This window comes from Thermobia domestica, chromosome 1 (assembly GCF_964235325.1).
Source record: "Thermobia domestica chromosome 1, izTheDome1.hap1.1, whole genome shotgun sequence".
In the NCBI taxonomy this organism is placed as follows: Eukaryota; Metazoa; Arthropoda; class Insecta; order Zygentoma; family Lepismatidae; genus Thermobia; species Thermobia domestica.
This window is the reverse complement of record NC_137454.1, coordinates 254,717,066-254,740,118: the sequence shown is the minus strand read 5'-3', so window position 1 is coordinate 254,740,118 and position 23,053 is coordinate 254,717,066. Positions and strand designations below refer to the sequence as shown.

General features: G+C 37.5%; 2 protein-coding genes across 3 annotated transcripts in view; one reads left to right on the top strand and one right to left on the bottom strand.

The window, feature by feature from the left end:
- LOC145660510 (caspase-1-like) overlaps positions 1 to 23,053 on the bottom strand; it is a 98,273-nt gene that overhangs the window by 29,661 nt on the left and 45,559 nt on the right. The gene's annotated exons all lie outside the window — the stretch shown is intronic.
- On the top strand, positions 14,085 to 21,970 carry LOC145660519 (uncharacterized). The gene is made up of 2 exons (XM_081725691.1): positions 14,085 to 14,913; positions 21,619 to 21,970. The coding sequence occupies exons 1-2, from the start codon at positions 14,172 to 14,174 to the stop codon at positions 21,630 to 21,632; spliced, it is 756 nt and encodes a 251-aa protein (XP_081581817.1). The 5' UTR covers positions 14,085 to 14,171; the 3' UTR covers positions 21,633 to 21,970.

The following is a 23,053-nucleotide window of genomic DNA, read 5'->3' as shown; positions in this document are numbered from 1 at the left end:
CCATGATCATTGTAACGTATATAGGGCGGACAATTTTTCTAGCCATCCACTATAACGGACAAACTAAAAGAGAGAGAAAATCGAAACTTTGCACGAAGCAAGTATAGAGAGGAAGAAACTTATCTATGTATTAAACAGAAAGATAACAACAAACAGTATTGCCAACCCAATATAAAGTTATATTTTTCAAATGGCACTATCTCAAATTATTACATTTTTCAAATCAATGTGTCAAACTAAACTTAAAATATCATTTTTATTATTCAGTGTTGCAAACTAAGGATGTTATAGTTTCACAAACATCGAAAGTTCGAAAGTCTCTAACGCAAATAGAGCATAACGAAGATGCACAGGATAATGCACATCGGAAGTACTTAGAGGTGGATACCATGGTCATGTTAGGCCTATGACTCCTTTCGAATGAATAGAAAGGAAGTTACCAGGGCTTGAAAATTTTATTTTTTTTGAAAGCCTTTATTTCGAAAAAAATGTTTAGATAAGTATCATATCTAGTCACTTGTATGGTTTGTAATGGACGTGCAAATTATTTCGCCGTTTACAGCACTTCGATATCTCAAACCGTTCAGGAGATATGATAAACATTACTAAAGTTTGCAACACTGCTTAAATCATGTAATTGCAAAAACTTGTAATTACAGCTACTGAAAGCTTATGCTGTAATGCTATAGAAGAGAAGGGATACAAAAAACATTTTAAATATTTCCCACAAACACGCCATTTTCAACTGGATAGGATAGATGGGTGTAACCCAACCTTGTGAACATATTAACTTCCGTAACTCGGATTGGATTTCAATGATACTTTGCTGATACATTAAGTGTCTTAATGCCACGTTGCAGTGCGACGATGGGTGTTGTGGGTGCAAGGGGAAGCTAACCCCCCTTACCACACAAACGTGGCAATGATCATGGAGCTAGAAAGACGGACCAAAGCCACTTGCAATCTTTTGCACCAGTGGCGGATCTAGGCCAGGGCCAGGTGGTCTAGCCCCCAGTTTTTCACTTACAAAATAACTTAAGCTATTATTTATATATTTTTGAAAGTTTATATATGCCTACCATTGTCTGGGTACTGGTTGGCCCCCAGCTTTTATCTTCTAGATCCGCCACTGTTTTGCAAAATTGAACACAAACATAAGCAAACCACATTGCTGAACCCTGCATACTTTTTGAGATCTAGCGTGAAACTTATTAAAACATTTAAATTTTCCCCGCTATGACAACCGTCATGCATCTGCTTTCTTCGTTTTTTTTACCATGTCCTTACTTTTTTCTCCATGCAATATCAGTCATGATTCATTAAGTCACTTTCATAAAGGATAGCATACTCATTTTCCAGTAGAACTGTAAATCTCCGAGACACATCAAGAAAAATGTCAAAAAATTAGAACACATGTTTTGTTTCCGCATGCTTCGATTGCAAATTCGATAGTGTTTGTTGGACGTACTGATTCAAAACACATTCTAATAAACCCAGTAGGTAGCATTGGTCATATCCTCCATTTCAGACTACTAATGCAAACTAAAAAAACAAAAAAACAAAGATAAAACGAAACGAAAATAAAAAGAAAGAAAGAAAGAAAATTGAGTGAGTGCTATTTTACTGCTAATTTTCTATCAGAAATACAACATTAAAAGTCCAAACTGTATCGTAGTGTTACTTTAGTTAGTTATCGTAGTATTCCTAGTCCAAACTTTCGAAGTTACAAATGTTCGAAAGGAAAAGTTTATGTTCCTCATACATGTAGCATGTTTCAAACTTCAACGTGAATAAAACACATTGAATTATAGAATGGAAACAAATTTTGTGTCAAACTAGTATAAATAAAATTTTGTTTTCAAATAACCGAAGAGGTTACCATTTTGTAGTCTTTTCTGAAGATTTATCTGTTTCGAACATCCAGCATCGATTTTCTCTTTTGCGGGTAAAAAGTAATTTGCACAAATAGAATGAACAGGCTAGAGCTTAAAGGGATCATCGTGTCAGTCGGATGATGTTGGTTATTTTATAGACTACCACTGGGTCGAGGATTCAAACCCGTAGTGACCAGGTAATTCGACTGAGGCTCGGTATCCCAGAGGATAAAAACAGGTTTTACTTGTTCCCTTGCGTTTAAACGATATTTCTGTCAGAGATGACCAGAATTGGAGATGTTATCTCCAGAGCACGAAAAACACGACGCCGAAGTTCCCAGTTAATTACATTACGTTTTAATTTTGGAGAACGCACATGAAGTGCGTGTGTGTGAGAGAGACAGGAGGGGGGAAGTGAAAGATGCAAAGACAGGATAGGGAAAGAGTGAGAGGGGAAATGTAACTTCATTACAGTGTATGATGTAGAACGCACACACTGTTTACTTGAAATATCGCCAGTGATGATTTGGAAGTTCTCCAACAGAAGATGAATCTTTGTTTGCAGCCATTATTTATGCGAAAAAAATCATACTACCTGATGGGGAATCGAACCGAGATTTTCCATTTTTAAGTCTAGCACTTTACCACTACACCACCGATTGCTTTACCCAAACCTTATTTAATAAATGATGTAGTGTGTCTTTCTAAAAGCGATAACAGGTAATGTATATACTTCAGACCAATGACGTGTTTGGAATGTCCTGGTAATTCCCTTACGCTTTCCGAACCAACATTCGTCAATCGTCTCTATCATGATACAGGTGTTTGCTTCCACATTCTTAAGTATTTCTCGTCTAGTATGAGAAGTCGATTCTTCACAATCACTTTGTGAAAAAAAATCAACTTTGGCGTGAATAGGATTTGAACCTATGTTAGATAGCTGTATTATTCAGAAGTACATTGCGTTACCCCTACACTACCATACCACCTGTAAGCTCAAATCAGATATTTCTTACCCTTCTTACAAGCCAGATATTAGTTACAAGAGATCCCTGATCTTTGGAACTAATCGACTTCTTCTTGTAAGGTCATTTACACCAAAGTGTAAAACGAAATTAATTTATTCGACCACCTGGAGAGAAATGAGTCTCCACTTATTTAAGGAAATAACCTACAATCCAGGAAAAATTACAGAATTAGAAACATATTATGCAATAATTTCAGTATGCAAGTTCAAAAGTACGCATATAATAATCATAATAATAATAATAATAATAATAATATATCAAACTTTCAACATAGATAATGTTTGGGCCTAAGATGGTATTTATCTATTTACTTTGACGATATAACTTAGTTCTGAGGGGAGGAGGAGTAAAAACAATAAATAAAAATTGATAACTCGAACCAAACGATCAATCTCAATCAAATTTTTAACATAGATGAGGTTCGGAACTGAGATAATTTTTATCATTTCACTTTCACGGGAGAACTTGGGTAGGGAAATGGGAGAGGGAGATATATATATATAAAAATAAATAAAACTTAATGACTCTTAAACCACCAAACAAATCTCGATCAAATTTTCGACCTAGACAAAGTTTGGACTTGAGATGGTTTCTGTCATATCACTTTGTCGGTGTAACTTAAGGGAGGGGGAGGACATTTAAAAAGTACGAAAAATGCCGGTGTTAGTGGCAAATCTATACTTTTCGGAGTCGCTGAGATTAACAGTGACACATCTGATGATGTTTAAATCCAAATCCAGCCAAGCAACTTGGAGGAGGGGGAGACATAAAAATGATCGAAATAACCAATGTCAGTGTCGAACTCATAGTTTTCCGGCTTGTTGAGATGAACAATTACACTACAGATGCCATGCCCCACAACATAGGGTGCGGAGGGGACATATAAAACTCAGAAAATGACCGATATCAAAGAGCGCTTTAGTTATAATAAAAAGTGACTGAGTAACGGAACATATTACTATATTTTTCAATTTAACTCAGCGAAGCGCGTAATTGATGCTAGTATTATTATTATTATTATTATTATTATTATTATTATTATTATTATTATTAATAATAATTGACAATTATACTGTGAACATTTATTATTATTATTATTATTATTATTATTATTATTATTATTATTATTATTATTATTATTATTATACACGTACTTTTGAATTTACACTGCGAAATTACTGCAAAATATGTTTTATTTCCATAATTTTTCTTGGATTGTATGTTTTTCTTCATTAGTAGGCACTAATTTCTCTCTAGGTCGTCGAATAAATGAATTGTGCACTTTGGTGGAAATAACCTTACAGGAAGAAGACGGTTTGTTCCAAAGATCAAGGCTAAAGTAAGTAATATTTGGGTTGAAAATTAAGGTGTTCTGATAGTATAGGGGTAACGCAATTGCATTTGAATAATACAGCTATGTAACATAGGTTCAAGTCCTCTTTATGCCAAAGTTGAATTTTTTTACAAAGTAATTATACGTTCGTGAGACTTCTTGCTAGTAACATCGCCTCTCGCTCACTGACTGTTTGTGTTGTAACAAACGACAAGGTACGAAATTAATTTGTGTATTGTGTTAGTTTCCTAGTGATATTCAAGTTTTTCTTAGTGTTTTGGATCTGCATATATTCTTTTCTTTTCGAAGTGATTTTTGTGGTCGTTGTACGACGAAAATTTAACATTAGTTGCTTGCGTGAGAATACCTTACGTATCAATTTTGGTCAAGTAAGTCACAAGCCTACTTCAATTTTTATACATGAATGGATACGAAACACATTCGAATTAACAATTGATCAAATCCATAGTATAGAACGGGATTACATAAGGAAACAACTGTATATTAAATTAGTCAACAAGGTGCTGTGTGAACGAATTCTCTCTTCAACTAATGGTGAAGTCAAATACACAGATAGTGACAAGGAACATTTACTTCCTATTGATCTCGCTGACAACAGTTTTACAGTCGTTAAAGTGTCTTTGTTCTCCATGGAACTTAGTAATCAACAGTTAACATAAGTTTTTTCTCAGTATGGTAAAATACAGTAAATTCTAGACGAACAATATTCTTTGGACCATGTGTATGTCACCCGTACAGGACGTAAATTAATTAAAATGAAGGTTAAACAAAATATTACTTCATTTATTACAGTGTGTGGTTTACGGCTATTTTGTAGTTACTCAGGACAAATCCAAACTTGCGCGTTGTGCAATTCACAAGGAGTTGTCAATTGCACAAGTCAAGTTGTGCAATGCACTCTTGACTATTTTGTTCAAGAGTGTCCCCGCAAAAAGGTCCGCAATTCAAAGTTAATCCGCAAGTTCGAAGTTTCCAACCACCACCCCTTCGTATACCTCATAATCTTCCGCACGAAAAAGATTCTTTGCAAACTGATAACTACACAGAATTTCCTCTGCTTACTTCTGCTCGCCCTGGTGCTTTTTCAAGTCTGATGTTCCAGCAGTTGAAACATCCCACGATCCTGACATTCGCCCCGACCCCTATATGGAAGGAGTTCGTAGTCTTTGCCCCTCTCGAAACTACTACAGTACCCCCATCTAATCCTGATCCCAAGGCCCAGGAAATTATCCAGGAAGGACAACTTGCTCAGGTAGGTAACCAACCGTCAGTTCCGGATTTAAAAGTTGATCTGAGTGCTCTCATGGACCATGATAATCAATCTGACGTTCACTTGGTAGCAGACTCAAACATTACTCTTGACAGGAATGTACTCCCACATACCAGTAACTCTGCTAGTGACTCTGATCTCAGTGCCCCAGTGTACGAAAAACGTAAACTTTCCAAATTAAGGGAAATGTTAGTGGAGGTTTGAAAAATTGTAAAGGAAGTCGTACTTCAGATGTTACCCAAGTTTCAGGTGCACGAACCCGGACCAGTTTGAAAAAGTTGAAAGCTGGCACCCCTGTTGGGAACGACTGATAATTATCTTCCTTATTATATTGTGGTCTATATTTCAGCCATTTATTGCAGTGTTTACCATTTCGCTTCATTCTATTTTTGCTTATGTTTATCTTTATGTATAGTTTTAGTTTTGCCACCATAAACTTAAATGGATTTACATTTCCTGTTAAACAAGAAGCATTAAGAGACTTTATTTACAAAGCGGATATTAATGAGTTGTTCGCTCAAAAAGTGGCCCTTCAAGGGTATGGTTATGTTTCAAATCATACAAGCTATTATAGTTTTACTGAGAATGGGCTAGGTACAACTATCATCTATCCTAGTGATCTAGAGTTTAAGGCCGTTAATGATCAACCAAATGAACGAATCTCCGTTGGGATGCTACAACTATCAAATTATGTAATATTTATGTCCCGTCAGGTTCTCACAACAAGCGAGAGAGACAGGATTTCTTCAACACTGACCTTGCACTAGCTTTATTTAATGGCACCAACCCTTGTATATTAGGTGGAGATTATAATTCCATTTACAGCCTCTTGACCAGACCTCAGACTTCTCCCCTGAACTCCAGCGAATAGTAGACACATATAATCTAGTTGATGTGTGGCGTCAGTTTCGACCCACTGACCCAGGTTACTCATATCATAGGTCAAAATCATCTACTCGCTTGGACCGTTTTTACATAAGTCGCTCACTGGTTGCACAAGTACGTGATGTTACCCTTCATCCTGTCTATTTTAGCGATCACTATGCTTTTATTATGAGAATAACCCTACTAGTGTCCAAATTTTTGAGAAGTAGTCCCCTTTTGTATTTTAACACTTCTATATCTGAATATCAGCTTTTAATTCGAGAGGAATTGAGATTCTTGTTTCTGTTAATATCACGTTATCAGGGCAAACATGTATTTTTGGGACAAGCGAGTTAAACCTAGATTTCGATCCATCAGTAAGCAATATTGTATCCAAAGGAACCACCCATATAATACTCAATACAACTATTACTCGAGCCTCCTCAGAGAATACATGCAAGAACAGTTGCGAGGCTGTCTAGTCATCCCTCAATTACAATAAATCAAAGCTCATCTATTGTCATTACATAAACAACGAATGCACGTTTTTTTTTGTCCGAAGCAAAATTGTCTCGGCCGATGACACGGCCGGATGACTAGCATTGTACACATTCAAAAAGAACGACTCAGAGGCAAACAAAAGTTGATCTCGTCCATTAAGGGCCAGGATGGCCAAATATATGAAGGTTTGCAGGTACTTCTCCAATTTGTTCAGCATTATAAAAAACTGTATTCAGCACCTCAGGTAACGAATGTGGATGAATCTCTTTTAGAGTTTATCCCTTCAATCCTAGATGCTAATGCTCAAGAGTATCTAAACAGTCCCTTTACCATCGATGAAGTTGCGACCTCCATTAGATTAGGCAAACGTGGTAAATCCACTGGAATTGTCTCTCTTCCGTTAGAATTTTATCTTAGTTTCATTGATAGTCTTGCTCCCTTTCTCACTGACCTCTTCAATGAATATCGAGAAAATTTTACCTTAGCAGAATCTCTCTCTACGCGTATTACTGTTTTAATAGCTAAAAAGCCTAACTCTACGTCTATTGATAATTACGGCCCGATCAGTCTTTTATATGCAGATTTTAAAATCTTAACCCGATGTCTAGCGCTTCGTATAAACAAGTATATCGGAGAGTTACTTAGTTCCTGTAGTCATGGACGCCATGCGTTACTTTATGAAGCTTTAGCTAACTTAAGAGATTTTATAGCCTATCATGACACAGCCACCCCCATTTTATCCACAGATTTCTCACAAGCCTTTGACAGGGTCTTACACGACTATCTCTATAAAGTTCTCCAAAATTTGGATTTAATGGCACTTTTCTGCCCACGCTTCAGGGAGTGTATCACAACAGAATAACTAAGCTAAAAATTAATGGTAGTTTAAGCTCACTTATCTCTTTGCGTACTGGAATTCTTCAAGGTGACACCAGGTCTAGTATTCTATTTAGTCTCTCAATCCCAATTCTAATATACGCAGCGCAAATCAAACTCAATGGCATCAAACATTAGCACCCCTCTATTTCAGTGGCGAGCTCTTTAGATGACGTACACTTCTATGTAAACAGTATTTCCACCCTCGATGATATTCAGTCTTTTAGACACGTATCAAAGTATTCCAGGAGCAAAATTAAATAAACAAAAGCAAGGCTCCTCTGTATTCATCCTAAATACCAGGAACAATACAGTGCGTATTACACGGTTGTTATTTCAGTCAAAATCTTGGGTATTGAATGGTTCAATAATATAAAACAAACCATTACAGTAGAGCGTCGATTATCCGAACGTCGGTCAACCGAACGACCGCTTAACCGAACTGTGTACTCGCTCGCACCTGTTACTCTCCCACTCTACCTCCATCATCCCCCTCTCTCCCAAACCAAGTTTCCCACAGTAGTCGCCGCACTGAGCCACCACTGGCGGAACATTGCTTCTAATGGGGCTTTCATAAGGCGCTGCTGACCGGCCAAGCCGCCAGTCACTGTGTTTCAACAATCAGCACACTTCTGTTGGTTTGGCACTGGCTGTAGAAGTACAGTACAGTACAGTTCGATTATCCGAACAAACCAGTTTTCCGAACATTCATGTCTTCCAATTACTTCGGATAATCGACGCTCTACTGTACTTTCAATTATGATATAATAACACACAAAACACGAGGTCTTCTAATACGACATAAATCTCGCAATATGAACATGATTATTAGAAATTTATTTCTCAAACAAAAAACTTTAAGCCTTCTGTGGTTTGTTTGCTCTATTTTTACTCTCCCTCTACAAACATACAAATTCCTCATTAGTCAGGCTTTGTTCTTTTTGTGGTAAAATCAAGTGCTTCGTGTGGCACCTGAGCAACTCGTGCTCCCCCCGGCACAAGGTGTAATCGGATTTCAAGACCTTTCTAAACAAGCTCAAGCACTACTATTGAAAAGAACCATCGACGTGTTTACGAACGATACGAACAGTGTATCTAGTAATGTTATCTCTGCTTGTTTACCTTGCGTCGATCTCGAAACATCTGTCAATATTTTTCCTTGGGGATATAAATTTCAAAACTTGCGAGAACCAGTTCTTGATATAGCCTATGGGTTGATTGCCTGAAGCAATTTAGACCTCATGCCTGTTAGAGCAATTTATCGCCGTTACATACAGACACAACACTTCGTCACTCTTCATATTCAATTGAAAGAACCACACCTTCACTGGTCTTATACGCTTTGGTATTTTATAGTAAATAATAAATACGAAACGCGAGACCGACTTTTTCAGGTAGGAATTGTGGATCACAATATATGTTCTCACTGCAAAAACAGATGCTCTTGAGCATCGCTTACAATCTTGTGCAGAGATTCAAACTATCTGGCAACATTTTAGCCTACTTATAAGTAAGATTTGTCGCTCGTCTCCACACCATACACATATTACGGCTATCAATATTCTTATCTATCCAGATGTTAATTAGTTTCCTAACGCAAAAAATAACAGTGTAATTTGGCTCGCTGCATATACTCTTCTATATGTGCTTACCACACATCGACCGTATCATGTCCATGTGTATTCGTCTTATCTCCGATACCATTTCCTGTGCAGTATAAATAGAAACATTTTGCAAACTATTTGATTGTCTTAGCTCCATAAACTAGTATGCACATTTCTTATTGTAAATTGTTATCTATATTTTAACCAACTTGTTTTTTATCAACTGAATAACGGCCCAATGTAATGACTATTAACCCTTTGCAATAATTTAATCGACTTATTAAACTTGTGTTTACTATTCATCATTGTCCATTGTTCCCGGTTTATTTATTTTTTTAAATTTTTCTTTCAACTTTTTTCCAATTCACTTATATATATATATATATATATATATATATATATATATATATATATATATATATATATATCAACCACATTGCTTTGTAACAGCCCAATGTAACTGTAATTCAATTGTCAATAAAGTCTTAAAAATATAGTGTAGGAGTAACGCAATGGCATTATGAACAATACAGCTATTTAACATAGGTTCAAATCCTCTTCATGTCAAAGTTGAGTTTTTTACAAAGTGATTGTGAAGAAGCGACTTCTCATACTGGACAAGCAATAAGTAAGTACGTGGAAGCAAACACCTGTATCATAATAGAAACGATTGACGAATGTTGGTTGGGAAAGGGCAAAGGAATTATTAGGACATTCCAAACACGTCATTGATCTGCAGTGTACACTTTTCGTGTTATCGTTCTCAGAAGGAAACACTACACCATTTGTTAAATAAAGTTTGGGTAAAGTAATCGGTGGTGTAGTAGTATGGAAAATCTCAGTTCGATTCCCCATCAGGTAGTATGATTTTTTCGCATAAAGTAATGGCTGCAAACAAAGATTCATCTTCTGTTAGAGAACTTACAAACCATCACTGGCGATATTTCAAGTAAACAGTGTGTGCTTTCTACATCATACACTGTAATGATAAGTATTTTCCTACTTATATTACTCCCCCTCTCTCTCTTTCTTGACGTTTCCCTATCCTGTCTTTGCATCTTTCACTTCTCCCCCTTCTCTCTCTGTCTCTAACACACTTTTTGGAGTTAAAACGGAGTAAGAAAATGTAATGAACTGCGAACTTCGGCGTCGTGTTTTTCGTGCTCTGGGGATAACAACTCCAATCCCTGTCATCTCTGACAGAAATATTGTTTAAACGCAAGAGAATAAGTAAATCCTCCTTTTTATCCTCTGGGTTACCGAGTCTCAGTCGAATTAGCTGGCCACTACGGGTTCGAATTCTCGACCCAGTGGTGGTCTATAAAATAACCAACATCATCCGACTGTTACGATAATCCATTTGAGCTCTAGCCTGTTCATTCTATTTGTGAAAATTACTTTTTACCCGCAAAAGAGAAAAACGATGCTGGATGCTCGGAACAGATACATCTTCGGAAAAGACTACAAAATGGTAACCTCTTTGGTTATTTGAAAACAAACTTTTATTTATACTAGTTCGACACAATATTTGTTTCCATTCTATAATTCAATGTGTTTTATTCACGTTGAAGTTTGAAACATGCTACATCGATGAGGAACCTTTTCATTTCGAATATTTGTAACTTTTCATCATTTGTAACAGATACAGTTTGGACTCTCAATGTTGTATTTCTGATAGAAATTTAGCAGTAAAATAGCACTCATTCAATTTTCTCTTTCTTTCTTTATTTTTATTTTCGTTTCGTTTTTTTCTTTTGTTTTTTGTTTTTCTTTTTAGTTTGCTTTAGCAGTCTGAAATGGAGAATATGACCGACGCTACCTATTGGGCTTGTTAGAATGTATTTTGGATGAGTATGTCCAACAAACACTACCGAATTTGCAATCGAACCACGCGGCAACAAATCATGTGTTTTAAACTTATTCTTATCATGTGTTTGACATTATTCTAGATGTGTCTTGGAGATCTACAGTTCTACTGATAAATGAGTATGCTATCCTTTATGAAAGTGACTTAATGAATTTTTAAAGCATCCTCTATATGTTCGAATAGTTCTGAAAAAATATGTAGAAACAAACGTTATTTCTATATTACTGTTGGATTTCTGTAAACGGAACTTTATATTGTTAGGTTCTTTCCTTACTACGTTTGAATTTCGCATTTTTATCTGTTCTCTTTTTTCGTTTCCTTCTTCTCTCAATCTCTCTCTCTCTCTCTCTCTCTCTCTTTGCCTCATTTCTGAATCTCTGTATAATAGACATCCATTGGTTTTAATTTTTCATTGTGTGTTTCAGTTCCTCCCTACATTAATTTATGAATCTTGTTTCGTCTCGTTTTTGTTATTTCATGTTATCGAAACGAATACATGTGTAGTTTGAAATTAGAATTGCGCTCATATTGTTAGCTACTTTTAGTATGGGAGAGAAGAAAGGAGGAGAGAGAGGGAGTCTCTTTATCTGGAATAATTATGGGATAAGAAGGTGTATATTGGGTGGCCTAATTGCACGGCGTTAGCTATCGCAATTTTTTGATGTGGAGTGTACATTTTAATTCTTGTTCATGTATGGCTTACTCAGACCAAAGCTTGTTTAAAAAAATACTTCCATATCACCACATAACCTCCTACATCTTACTCCACTACCTTCTATGTATTGCGGATGGAATGCTTAATCGTCCTTTTGCTGCACTCGACACTTTGCATCATTGGAATGCAAACAAAAATGAGAATATCGAATAACACATGTTTCCAGTAGTATCTGTGTTCTTGAGAGCATTGAAGACTAGCAGGCGTATGTGTCTCAGTGAAAAGTAGCCTTTGTAGGAAGTTCATTTGACGTTTTCAGAACTTGGATAGGACAGACTTTCATTCACGAAATTTCTAATGAACTTGAAAATTATTTTACTTTGGCAAGCATGAAACGTATAGTCATTGGTTCTATTACGCTATGATAATTTTGCGACCACAGGTCTAATGCTATTGTACATTCTCACATTTGTTAGACCAATTTTTATAGATACGCTCAAAAATGCACTTTGAATCACAAATATCTCAGACAATATCATCTACCACATGCCTTTGGAATACGCAAAACATTTGCCAATGTATCACAATTTTCCTCTGACTTATTTTGACAAGCTGTTTCCATGCAGCTAAACGGCACCCTTACTCTAGTGAACTGTAATAGTCACGTGCCAGCAGTGATGGATAAATGTAATTACGTCTTAATAGTGAAAAGCCAACAATAACAGTAGAAACGAGCTAATGTTCTTTCTACTGATTACTAACCTTTCATCACATGATTTCATATTCTTTAGTGAAGCTCTCCCGCCTCTTCCCTCGTAGCAATCTTGAGCCTAATTGTAAATTATCGGTTTCTCTCATGCCAGTATGGATTGTAGTAACCCAGTACAATGCCTACACTACTATGAGGAATATCTTGTAGATGGCAATGTTCTGAACAGAAACACCAACAAAACAACGGATAATTATGGAGAGCGCTAAAAATCAATGAAATATTGTATCACATTATTATCGATAGATTCTTTTCCACAGAAGCCGTTCAGCAAGCACCTGTAACTTCATTTTCAGATTCATCTTTCGTTCGTCTACCACTTCTTGAGACCTCTTTCACATCCATTCCTCCACCCGCTCTGCTTTAGATAAAACTGTCAGCCTGTCCAGTGGTGCAGGGATGTTCAAAGATTTGCGTACACTTCATTACCCTATACTACTAAAGGAAGGAGGCGTCATTCTAAGATACATGATAGTGGCTATCTAGCAAGCAGCGACTTTACTCGTATCTAGGATGTTTCTTGTTACGTGTTGTAACTTTATATATAAAATAAAAAAAATAACGAGAATAGTATTAGAGTTGCGTCTTAGTTTTCTTTTGTTAAAGGGTTAATCAGCGCCGCCAAGTGGTTGGTTGACGAATTATACCATCATGTATGTGAAAGATGTGTAAGGCCGCTTCATACTGAAGTTGGTGATAACAAGGGTAAAATATATCTAGTGTAGAATTGGATAGTAAACGAAATCCACATTATTACGACGAGTTTGAGCAGATTTTGTAATGAGTTGTGAAATTTCGCTCTTCTTGTTAATTGAAATTTGATTACAACATTGATATAAGGTTGTTCTACGTATTAATACTAAATAGGAGGATTATTAATAAATTTAATGGATTTCTGTGGCTCTGTGGACGTTTAAATGGAAGGTGTAAGTCTCATTAGAAGCATATGTTTGTGGTGCATAAAGGCTCCAGTGTTCAAGATTTGTTAAGTTTTGTACATTCGTTGGTTTATTTAATTCCTATAAAGATATATTCGTTCATGAGAGTTTATCATTTAACCCGAATGAAGAACTTAGTGATAGATTTCTTAATGATCATTTTTTTTTTAATCTGTTATTTCGCGGCAAGTAAGTAATTTTCCGAGTGAAAGAAAGCTTTATGTCATATGGTCTCTGCAATATTCTGGTGAATTTAGTGAACTATTGTTTGTCTCTCTCTCTTCTTCAGTTTCACAAGTTAATCAAACAAAACGTGGGGTGATTTCTCGACTGGGATCACCTTACCCTATGCGACTGTCCATGCTTACTTCGGTAGGGTCACATGAGCACAGCGTTACACAAAATCACCAACTTCAGTATATAATTGAAGTTGAGCAGAGAGCTGTGTATAGTTGTGTGTGAAGTGGAAGACATTTTTTTGTGTAAGTAATGAAACTTACATTTTTCTCTCTCAGAAACTATTTAAATCGAATAAGTGGTTTAGTGAAAGGTAATTCAGAGGACATTTATTATGAGAGGCATTATAAGTAATAGAAGAGAGAAACGGTATTTATCTTTTTGTAGTTATATAGCGATAACCAGTCTCTTTTTCACTATGGAAAGTGTGTGTGGTTCGAACTTGAGTGATATGAATTCAAGTCAGAGCACCGTACCAGTTCAATTGTGTTTAAATCATTTCGAGAATGGAGACCATGGTCGGTTTAGAGATAAAAATCCATTTCTAGAAAGAAATAATAGAACTTCTTCATCTTCTGAACATTCCTCGGAGTTACGTACTTTTTCTTTTTTAAATGAAAGTGATAGTGAATCGGAATCAGCTTCTGATGTTTGTGTTCACACTGAAAGAAATAACAGGTGTATTACGTCATTATCTGGGCAGAGCGAGTTGTTGGTTGAGCAAGGTCATGGACACGAAGGAAGGAGTGATAAGCCTGCTGTTGGAGCCGAGTCTGTTGGACAGTGCGTGACGAATCCATTTAAGTTAGTGAGTGAGGGTGAGAAAAAGGAAGAAAATCGTGGGTTTGGTGAAAAGTGGAAAGTAAATGCGTTTATGCCCTATAGTGTTAATATGGACAAAATTACAATTATGGCAGCTAATCAGAACTTCTTACATCAAGTGGATAGTATTCCCCATTGTGATGGAATGGACGATATGGTTACCTTTAAGTTCCTGTTGGCGGTGTATCGGATAATTCAGACTGGACAATACCCGAAGGAGGCAGTTTTTGTTAGTTCCTTGGGACGGACATCAGGTATGTTCTATAATGAATTTAGTAAACAAATGTTGCTTACTAATGATTGGAGTGTTATATGCAAATCTCTGTTTGATCGTTTTGTGACTCCATTAGGAAAACAACAAATTTTACGTCTTTATGTTCATTGTTTACAAGAGCCTAACGAAAATGTTATGGAGTATGTACAAAAGGTTATCGATAGTTATGTCGTTTGTACCGGAAGGACAGATCGAACAGCGATCCTTACGAATATAATGGAGGGTATGATACCCGCTCTTAAGTATGAATTGTTTAAATACGATACTCCAAATGACTTAGATACATTAATGAATGAAGTGCGAAAGTATGAAATACATTCCAGAAACCAACTTGTATACAATAGCATAATTAGGAATCAAACAGTGGCGGAGCAGAGGGAAGTCAATCCTAGCTTTCGTTCTAGTGTTACATATAGTTCAGTTCCAGATCTAAACAAACTTGGTGGAAGTTTTGCTAGAGTTAATATCTCTTCAAAAGAAAGGGTTAGGCCCACTACTTCGAAGCCAAGGAGCCGGGTGCGATCCCAGCTAGACCGAGACTCTAGAAGTAATTCTAAAAGGGGTGCTCAAATGTTATTGGGTACGAATAAACAGTGTAATAATAAGGATTTAGTAGCTTCTTTCGTTGAAGTATTTATACTAGGACAGCGTATTATTGGGGGGATAGATAGCTGCTCATCGGTGAGCTTACTCAATAAAGAATGTTTTGATGAGTGGAACCAGAAACAAAGAAATCCTGTTAAGGTTCTGAAGGAGATGTTTACAGGTATTGGAATTTCTGGTAAGGCATTGACTCTTACGTCGTGTGTTTATATACCTTTAAAATTCAGCAATAAAGTTTATCGGCTGAAGTTCTTTTTAGTGGACCGACTAGAGCCGAAGTTTATTATTGGTATCGGTGAACTGAAATACTTGAATGCTCGTTTGGATTTAACATCAGATACGTTGTATTTAGGTCAAGAAGGCATTTCGGTGCCAATCCTATATAAACCTTCTCGTGAAAAATCTGTGGGTAATTGGCAGTCAACAAGTAGCAGTGCCGTAGGAGTTAAAAACCGAACTGACAATTGTGCATCCAACTCCCAGTTTTTAGCTAGGCTATTTATGAAAATTCCGGATGTTGGCTTGGATGATTTCAGAGTCGCCGAACGGTGTGCTCCGTCAGTGTCATTGAGTGACGTCATGATGTCCAGTCCAGACATTAATGTGACTGCTGTGAAAGGTGAAGGTTATGAAATTTCATATTTTGAGAACTCTCAGAATGGTAATCCACCTTTTAATAAGAAGCGCTGTGAGAAAGGCCAGGACATTCGTAGGTCGTCGTCGGCGTCGCCATCGTCGGACTTAGAAGCTGAAGTGAAGTCGCGTTTTCGGGAGAAGATTTTTAACCGCATGGAGTCTAGAGACATCAGAGGCGAGGGGCGTCGTAGTGTGCAGTCAATTAATGCCAAGCGTCGTCCAGCGTCGGCGTCGAGGTGGAGGCAGCGTCGAAGTGGTAATAATCAGGCAGTTGTTTACGAAGATCAGCAAAGTAAATTGGAGTCGTTTTGGCCAGAGCATTCGATGGTTTTTCAATCGAGGCAGTGGCGTCGAGATAGCCCCGTGGGAGCGTCGCCGTCGTGGGATCGTCGTATAAAATGTGCCCAGACGTTAGTGACTCGTCCATTAGGTGAAAAGAAGATGTTTAGAGGATCAGAACAGAGTCAGGTAGGTAGTCCGAAGAGGCGTCGGAGAGGTTTCAGCCATAGGGGAACATCAGCGTCGGCGTCGGTGGATAATAATATTATGAGTGAGTTTAGCTTCCAAACCAGGGACAGTGATCTTGGACTATCGATGGACTTAGGGTATAGTAAGGATCATCGGTTGATTTCAGAGCGTCGGTTTGGCCGTTCATCGAGAGAGGCGTCGGCGTCATTAATCCAAGATCTTCGAGATGATTACTGCGGTGTGGTAACAGAAAATAAATCAAGTAATAAGACTATGTCTCTTCCCCAGAGGTTATATGGAAGAGGGTGGAGATGTAGGCGTCGCGACGGTATGTGTAATGATTTAGCGTCGGCGTCTAAAATTAGTAAAAACGAATTTTTGAATAGAGACTTCGAATTTTCTGAAGATGTTGTTTATGAACCTGGTTTGTCAAGACGCAGCAAACTTAATGCACCTAGTGATTTAGCGTCGAAGAGGGCGTCTAGTGATAATAGTGTTATGGTTTATCCTTCTGAGCAAGGAAGGAAGGATAAAGGTTTTCAGTCAGCTGGTTCATCGAGGAGACCAGGGCAGTCGTCGGAAGTGTTTGGTTGGGAAATTGTCTATGATTCGTCAGAAGTAACTTCGCCGTCGGTATCCAATCCTGTCACCAGTGTTGCCAACCTACGGAAGGAGGACATTCACGAGAGTGGTTTCCGAAATCCAATTGTACATTGGACACCAATTGAAACTGTTTGTGGGAACTTAAACCAAGGTCGGTGTGAGGCGTCGCCGTCGGGCTATGCACATGCTCCCAGTGTTACATCCCAGGACCAGGATTTTAATGGAAGGAATTTTTATCCTTCAAGTGCACCACATTCCATGGGAATGAGTGGGATGGTCATGGAACAGCGTCGGTGTGAGTCGTCGTCGTCGAAGGCTACGCGAGATTTCAGGGTTTCCATCCTAGACAGTGCGGATAATAGCTTCGTAGATGAGATACGGAAGAAGACTACAGATGTACAGCCCTTAGAGAAGTGTGGTCAACTACATTTGAGCCAGCGTTGTCCAGTGGCGTCGGTGGAGGATACCTGCAGTGTATCCAACTCAGAATTAGTGGAACTTGATCGTATAGTCATACCAGAGAAGAAATCGAGTGACTTTTTGCAAGAGACGTCGGAACATGGAGAGTGGAGACTTGGTGCAATTGAAATGACAGTGCAGACTTCTCCGAATCTCAGTGAGGGGGCCTATAATATTATGTTGGGCCGAAATCAGAATTTTGGGCCCCATAGGAAATCCAATAATATGGATGGACTAAAGGTGTCATCATTGGAACATAAGGTGTTAGAGGTCCCACCGGTTCTTGGGCAAGAATCTTCGAAGTCTACAGACTTAGAGCAACTAGAAAGGAACTTGCGAGAATCTAAGATGAGTGGAGATTCAACTTCGTCATACCAGGTGGCTGGATTAGCGGAAAGTGGTCAGCCATTGGAGTCTTCGTGTGATCATCGGACATTGAAAGGTGTTCCATTACCCATTGATTGTCCTACCAGTATGGGTTCATTTCATGATTCAGGTTTAGGAAGTGCTAATTGGAATAGTTTAAACTATTTTATAGCTGGTCCTGTTGAGATCAGTTGTGTGTCTGGAGGGAGTCAATTACAATCAAGAAGTCGAATCCAGGTGGAATCAGAGGCGGTCCTAGTCTCTGATGGATGTCGTGTACAGCCAGGTGTACCTTCAATCTTCAGCGATTCCCAACATGGGTTAGGCCTACCCATGGTCAACAGTAGCGGCTTTTCCAATTCCAATATGGATGCCACAAGGGTAGAGGTGCCCTTAATTTGCAGTGGAGGTCGAGATTATCCAGTCCATGTCCCAGTGTGCAGTAGTGATTCTAGCGGTCCAGGAGTATCGACGGGAAATACTGATGAGCAGAGTGGTTCCATGTTACTTCATTTTGGAAGGAAGGGTTCCAGTGGTCCAATAGGAGAGGGAGATAGTGGTCACTATCCAGATGCTGAGGATGCGGTCAACTTCCAGAGTCAGCTAGTTTCTCCTGGAGATTCCAAGCAAGGAGCTGCATGGAGTGCTGAGAACTTAGACATGAACTTCCAGTCACGGGAGGAAGAAGTTCATACTGTTCCTGTTCAAGTGGATCCTGAATTTGCCGAGTTGGATCCAAACTTGCAAGGGTACGTAGAAAATTTGGTTAAGAAATTTCCTAATGTGTTTTGTGATCGTGTAGGTCAGATTAAGAGCTTTGAATACACCATACTTCTTAAGGATTATGTTCCCATCAGGAAAAAAGCTTATCCTCTCTCTAGAGCAGACCAGAGGGAGTTAGATAAAATTCTTGATAATCTAATTGAACAAAATATAATTCAGAAAAGTCAAAGCCAGTGGGCTTTTCCGTGTTTTTTGGTAGGTAATAAAACGGGGGATAAGAGATTGGTAATTAATTATCAAGATTTGAATAAGAAACTCTGTATCAATGCACAGTATACGCCAAGGATAGAAGATGTATTAGCGAGTTTGTCTAAAGGAACTATTTATAGCCACCTTGATGTACAAAAAGCATACTGGCATTTAAAACTTTCGCCGGAATCTACTCAGTACACAGCATTTTTAACCCATAGAGGCTTATTTGAATTTAAATTTCTTCCTTTTGGGTTAGCTACCGGATCTTATATGTTGTCCAAGGTTTTAACGGAACTGTTATATCCATTGAAGAATGAAGGTGTGGAATGGTTCTTTGATGACGTTTGTTGCATTTCCACGGACATTGAATCTCATAAGCATCTTTTAGAGAAGGTATTGGAAAAATTTGACGAAGCGGGTATAACTTTATCTGTGAAGAAAACTAACTTGTTTCGCAAGAGGATTTCATATTTAGGGTATGAAATAGAAGGAGGAAATATGTATTTAGACCCTGCTAGGCTAGAAGTGATCAAGAAATTACCAGCACCGAAAAATAGAAAAGGGTTAATATCATTGGTTAGTTTTCTCCAATATTATAGTAAGTTCATCCCTCAATTCCATGAAGTCATAGAACCTATGACTCGACTTCGTTCACCACGGCAGGAGTATTATTGGGGTGCCGAACAGCAAAAGGCCTTGGAGGATATTAAGGAACTTTTTGAGAGTCATGTGATCTTAAAACTTCCGGATTTGGATAAGAAGTTTATAGTCAGCGCAGATGCCAGTTTAAAATCCTTAGGCGGCTGTATTGAGCAGGAGGATGACCAAGGTAGGAAGCGTCCAATTGCATTCTTTTCCAGGAAACTGAAGCCTTATGATAAAAATAAGCCCATATTTGTTTTGGAGCTATTAGCGGCTATCGAAACAATGGAACGGTTTAGAACGTACCTGCATTCGAAATTCGAATTGCGAGTAGATCATATGGGACTAGTCTATGCGATGCGTAACCTGCGGAGAGTTAAGAAATATGGTAGCTTGCTATATCGTTTATTTGCCTTTGATTTTGAAGTTAAGTCAGTCTCCACGAATATGAATATCTCCGCGGATTTCCTTTCGAGGTTATACGATGCTGAAAATTTTGAATCAATGCATTTGGAACCTACATATGAAGAAGAAATGACAAACATGTGTATGGTTAATATGTGGGCAATGCCTTTTGCTAGTCAATCAGTGCAAGAGCATCAGAAGATGGACCCTTTATTAAGATCAATCATCGACAAAATAAGGCGGAAGGAATCAGTTGATGGTTATAAAATGGTACAAGGGATTTTGTGTAAGAAGACGAAGGCCCATAGTAATCCATACAAGATCTGTTTACCCAAGAAGTTAGCTCCAAATATTATTGAGTATTATCATTCTTCTATTTTGCCCGGAAGTCACCTTGGGTTGGGCAAAACGATAGGAAAGGTGTCCTCAAGATATTCATGGGAGGGGATGCTGGACCAAATTAAGGATTATGTGTTATCGTGCGACTTGTGTCAGAAGAACAAAAGTAGTAACAAGAAGCCTATGGGTCAATTGATTGCGAGCTATGCTACGGTAGTGAATGGGTTATGGCACACAGATGTCCTTGGACCAATGCCAGATACAAGGTCGGGAAGATATTGTATGATTGTAGTTGATTCATTTTCCAAAATGGTGTTTCTGGAACCTTTCAAGAATCTATCTAGCCAGACCTTGATAAATAAATTATACAAACTGATGTGTCGCAGAGGGTTTCCGTTTGCAATTGGGCACGATAATCATTCAGTTTACACGTCTGCTAAATTTAGGGATTTCCTGTTTAGTAATGGAATCAAGGATGTGCGTATATCCCCTTATCATGCTGCTTCTAATCCGGGGGAGATATATATACGTACTGTAAAGGATAGCCTGAAGATATTCTTCGGAAACAAGCAGAATCAATGGGATCGAGGATTACACGAGATTGAATTTTCGATAAATAATGCCCAACATGCAGAAACTAAATGTACTCCGATGGAAATGGTATTTTCCTATAACGTTTGTGATCCGTTGGATGTAAAATGGAATGTGCCCAGTGCCGATGTGATGAAGAAAGATCCTCAATTGGTAGTAAAAGCCTTGGAGAATTTAGAACTATCCTGGCGAAGGAAGAAGAAGCAATATAATAAACGTAGGTTATCTACTTCATATCAAGTGGGGGATAAGGTTTTGTTGAAAGCACAAGTCAAGTCGTCGCTAGCAGATAAAGTCACCAAGTCATTATCTAGCCGTTGGACTGGTCCGTATGAAATTATACGATTCTTAACTCAGAATACCATAGAAGTTAAAAATGTAAATGATTCTCGTGATGTAAGGAAATCTCATGTGTCATTAACGAAGAAGTATCGCGAGTTAAGACAGTAATTTCACCTTTATGGAATGTTTGGGAAGTTAAGGATGAGATTGTAAATAATTTTAGAATGTTAAATAAAATGTCGACATTTTTAATATGTAAATACTGTAAAGTATATATATATATATACAAGTTATTAACAGCTGTTTCTATTTGCAGATCTGTATATGTGATAAAGGATACGATTATGAATGCGCATTATTGTCGGGATCGATCCAATGTTTTGTAAATTTGGTACCTATTGAATTCTCATCGGATGAATAAAATGGTGATGTTTGAAGACAGCCTTCCAGGAAAATCAAAAAAAAGCAAGAAAAACAAAAATTTTTGTTTTGTAACTTGAATATTTATATTCATTCCAGTTTATGTAAGTTACTATATTTATGCAAATGTTTATATTTTGGAGTTTATATGGTAGTTTAATAATATTTTTGTTAATTGATTGCCGTTAATTAATTTTGGTTATCTAAATAAGCTCGTCGTACTGGTTTAAGAACAATGATAATTGGTTCTGGGTCGGACATAAGACTCCGAGATACCTATTAGACTAACAAAAGTGTGATTGTTGGAGTGTATGTGGGGGAATTTAATTATATTTTTGTTCATTTAGTTTAATTAGTGGATGAATGATTTGAGAGGATGCTAGTAGGTAAAGTAGAAGGTGGAGGTTGTAGTTAAGAACTAATTTAGACGACTAGACCAACGTGACCCAGACCTAGTTAAAAGTATATATAAAAATATAATAAAAAATCTTAGATTTTTTATTTGGGGCGCTGCGATGTTGTTACGTGTTGTAACTTTATATATAAAATAAAAAAAATAACGAGAATAGTATTAGAGTTGCGTCTTAGTTTTCTTTTGTTAAAGGGTTAATCAGCGCCGCCAAGTGGTTGGTTGACGAATTATACCATCATGTATGTGAAAGATGTGTAAGGCCGCTTCATACTGAAGTTGGTGATAACAAGGGTAAAATATATCTAGTGTAGAATTGGATAGTAAACGAAATCCACATTATTACGATGAGTTTGAGCAGATTTTGTAATGAGTTGTGAAATTTCGCTCTTCTTGTTAATTGAAATTTGATTACAACATTGATATAAGGTTGTTCTACGTATTAATACTAAATAGGAGGATTATTAATAAATTTAATGGATTTCTGTGGCTCTGTGGACGTTTAAATGGAAGGTGTAAGTCTCATTAGAAGCATATGTTTGTGGTGCATAAAGGCTCCAGTGTTCAAGATTTGTTAAGTTTTGTACATTCGTTGGTTTATTTAATTCCTATAAAGATATATTCGTTCATGAGAGTTTATCATTTAACCCGAATGAAGAACTTAGTGATAGATTTCTTAATGATCATTTTTTTTTTAATCTGTTATTTCGCGGCAAGTAAGTAATTTTCCGAGTGAAAGAAAGCTTTATGTCATATGGTCTCTGCAATATTCTGGTGAATTTAGTGAACTATTGTTTGTCTCTCTCTCTTCTTCAGTTTCACAAGTTAATCAAACAAAACGTGGGGTGATTTCTCGACTGGGATCACCTTACCCTATGCGACTGTCCATGCTTACTTCGGTAGGGTCACATGAGCACAGCGT

Excerpts from the sequence above, each read along its gene's own strand:
- LOC145660519 (XM_081725691.1), top strand. The coding sequence starts at position 14,172 with ATGAGAGGCATTATAAGTAATAGAAGAGAGAAACGGTATTTATCTTTT.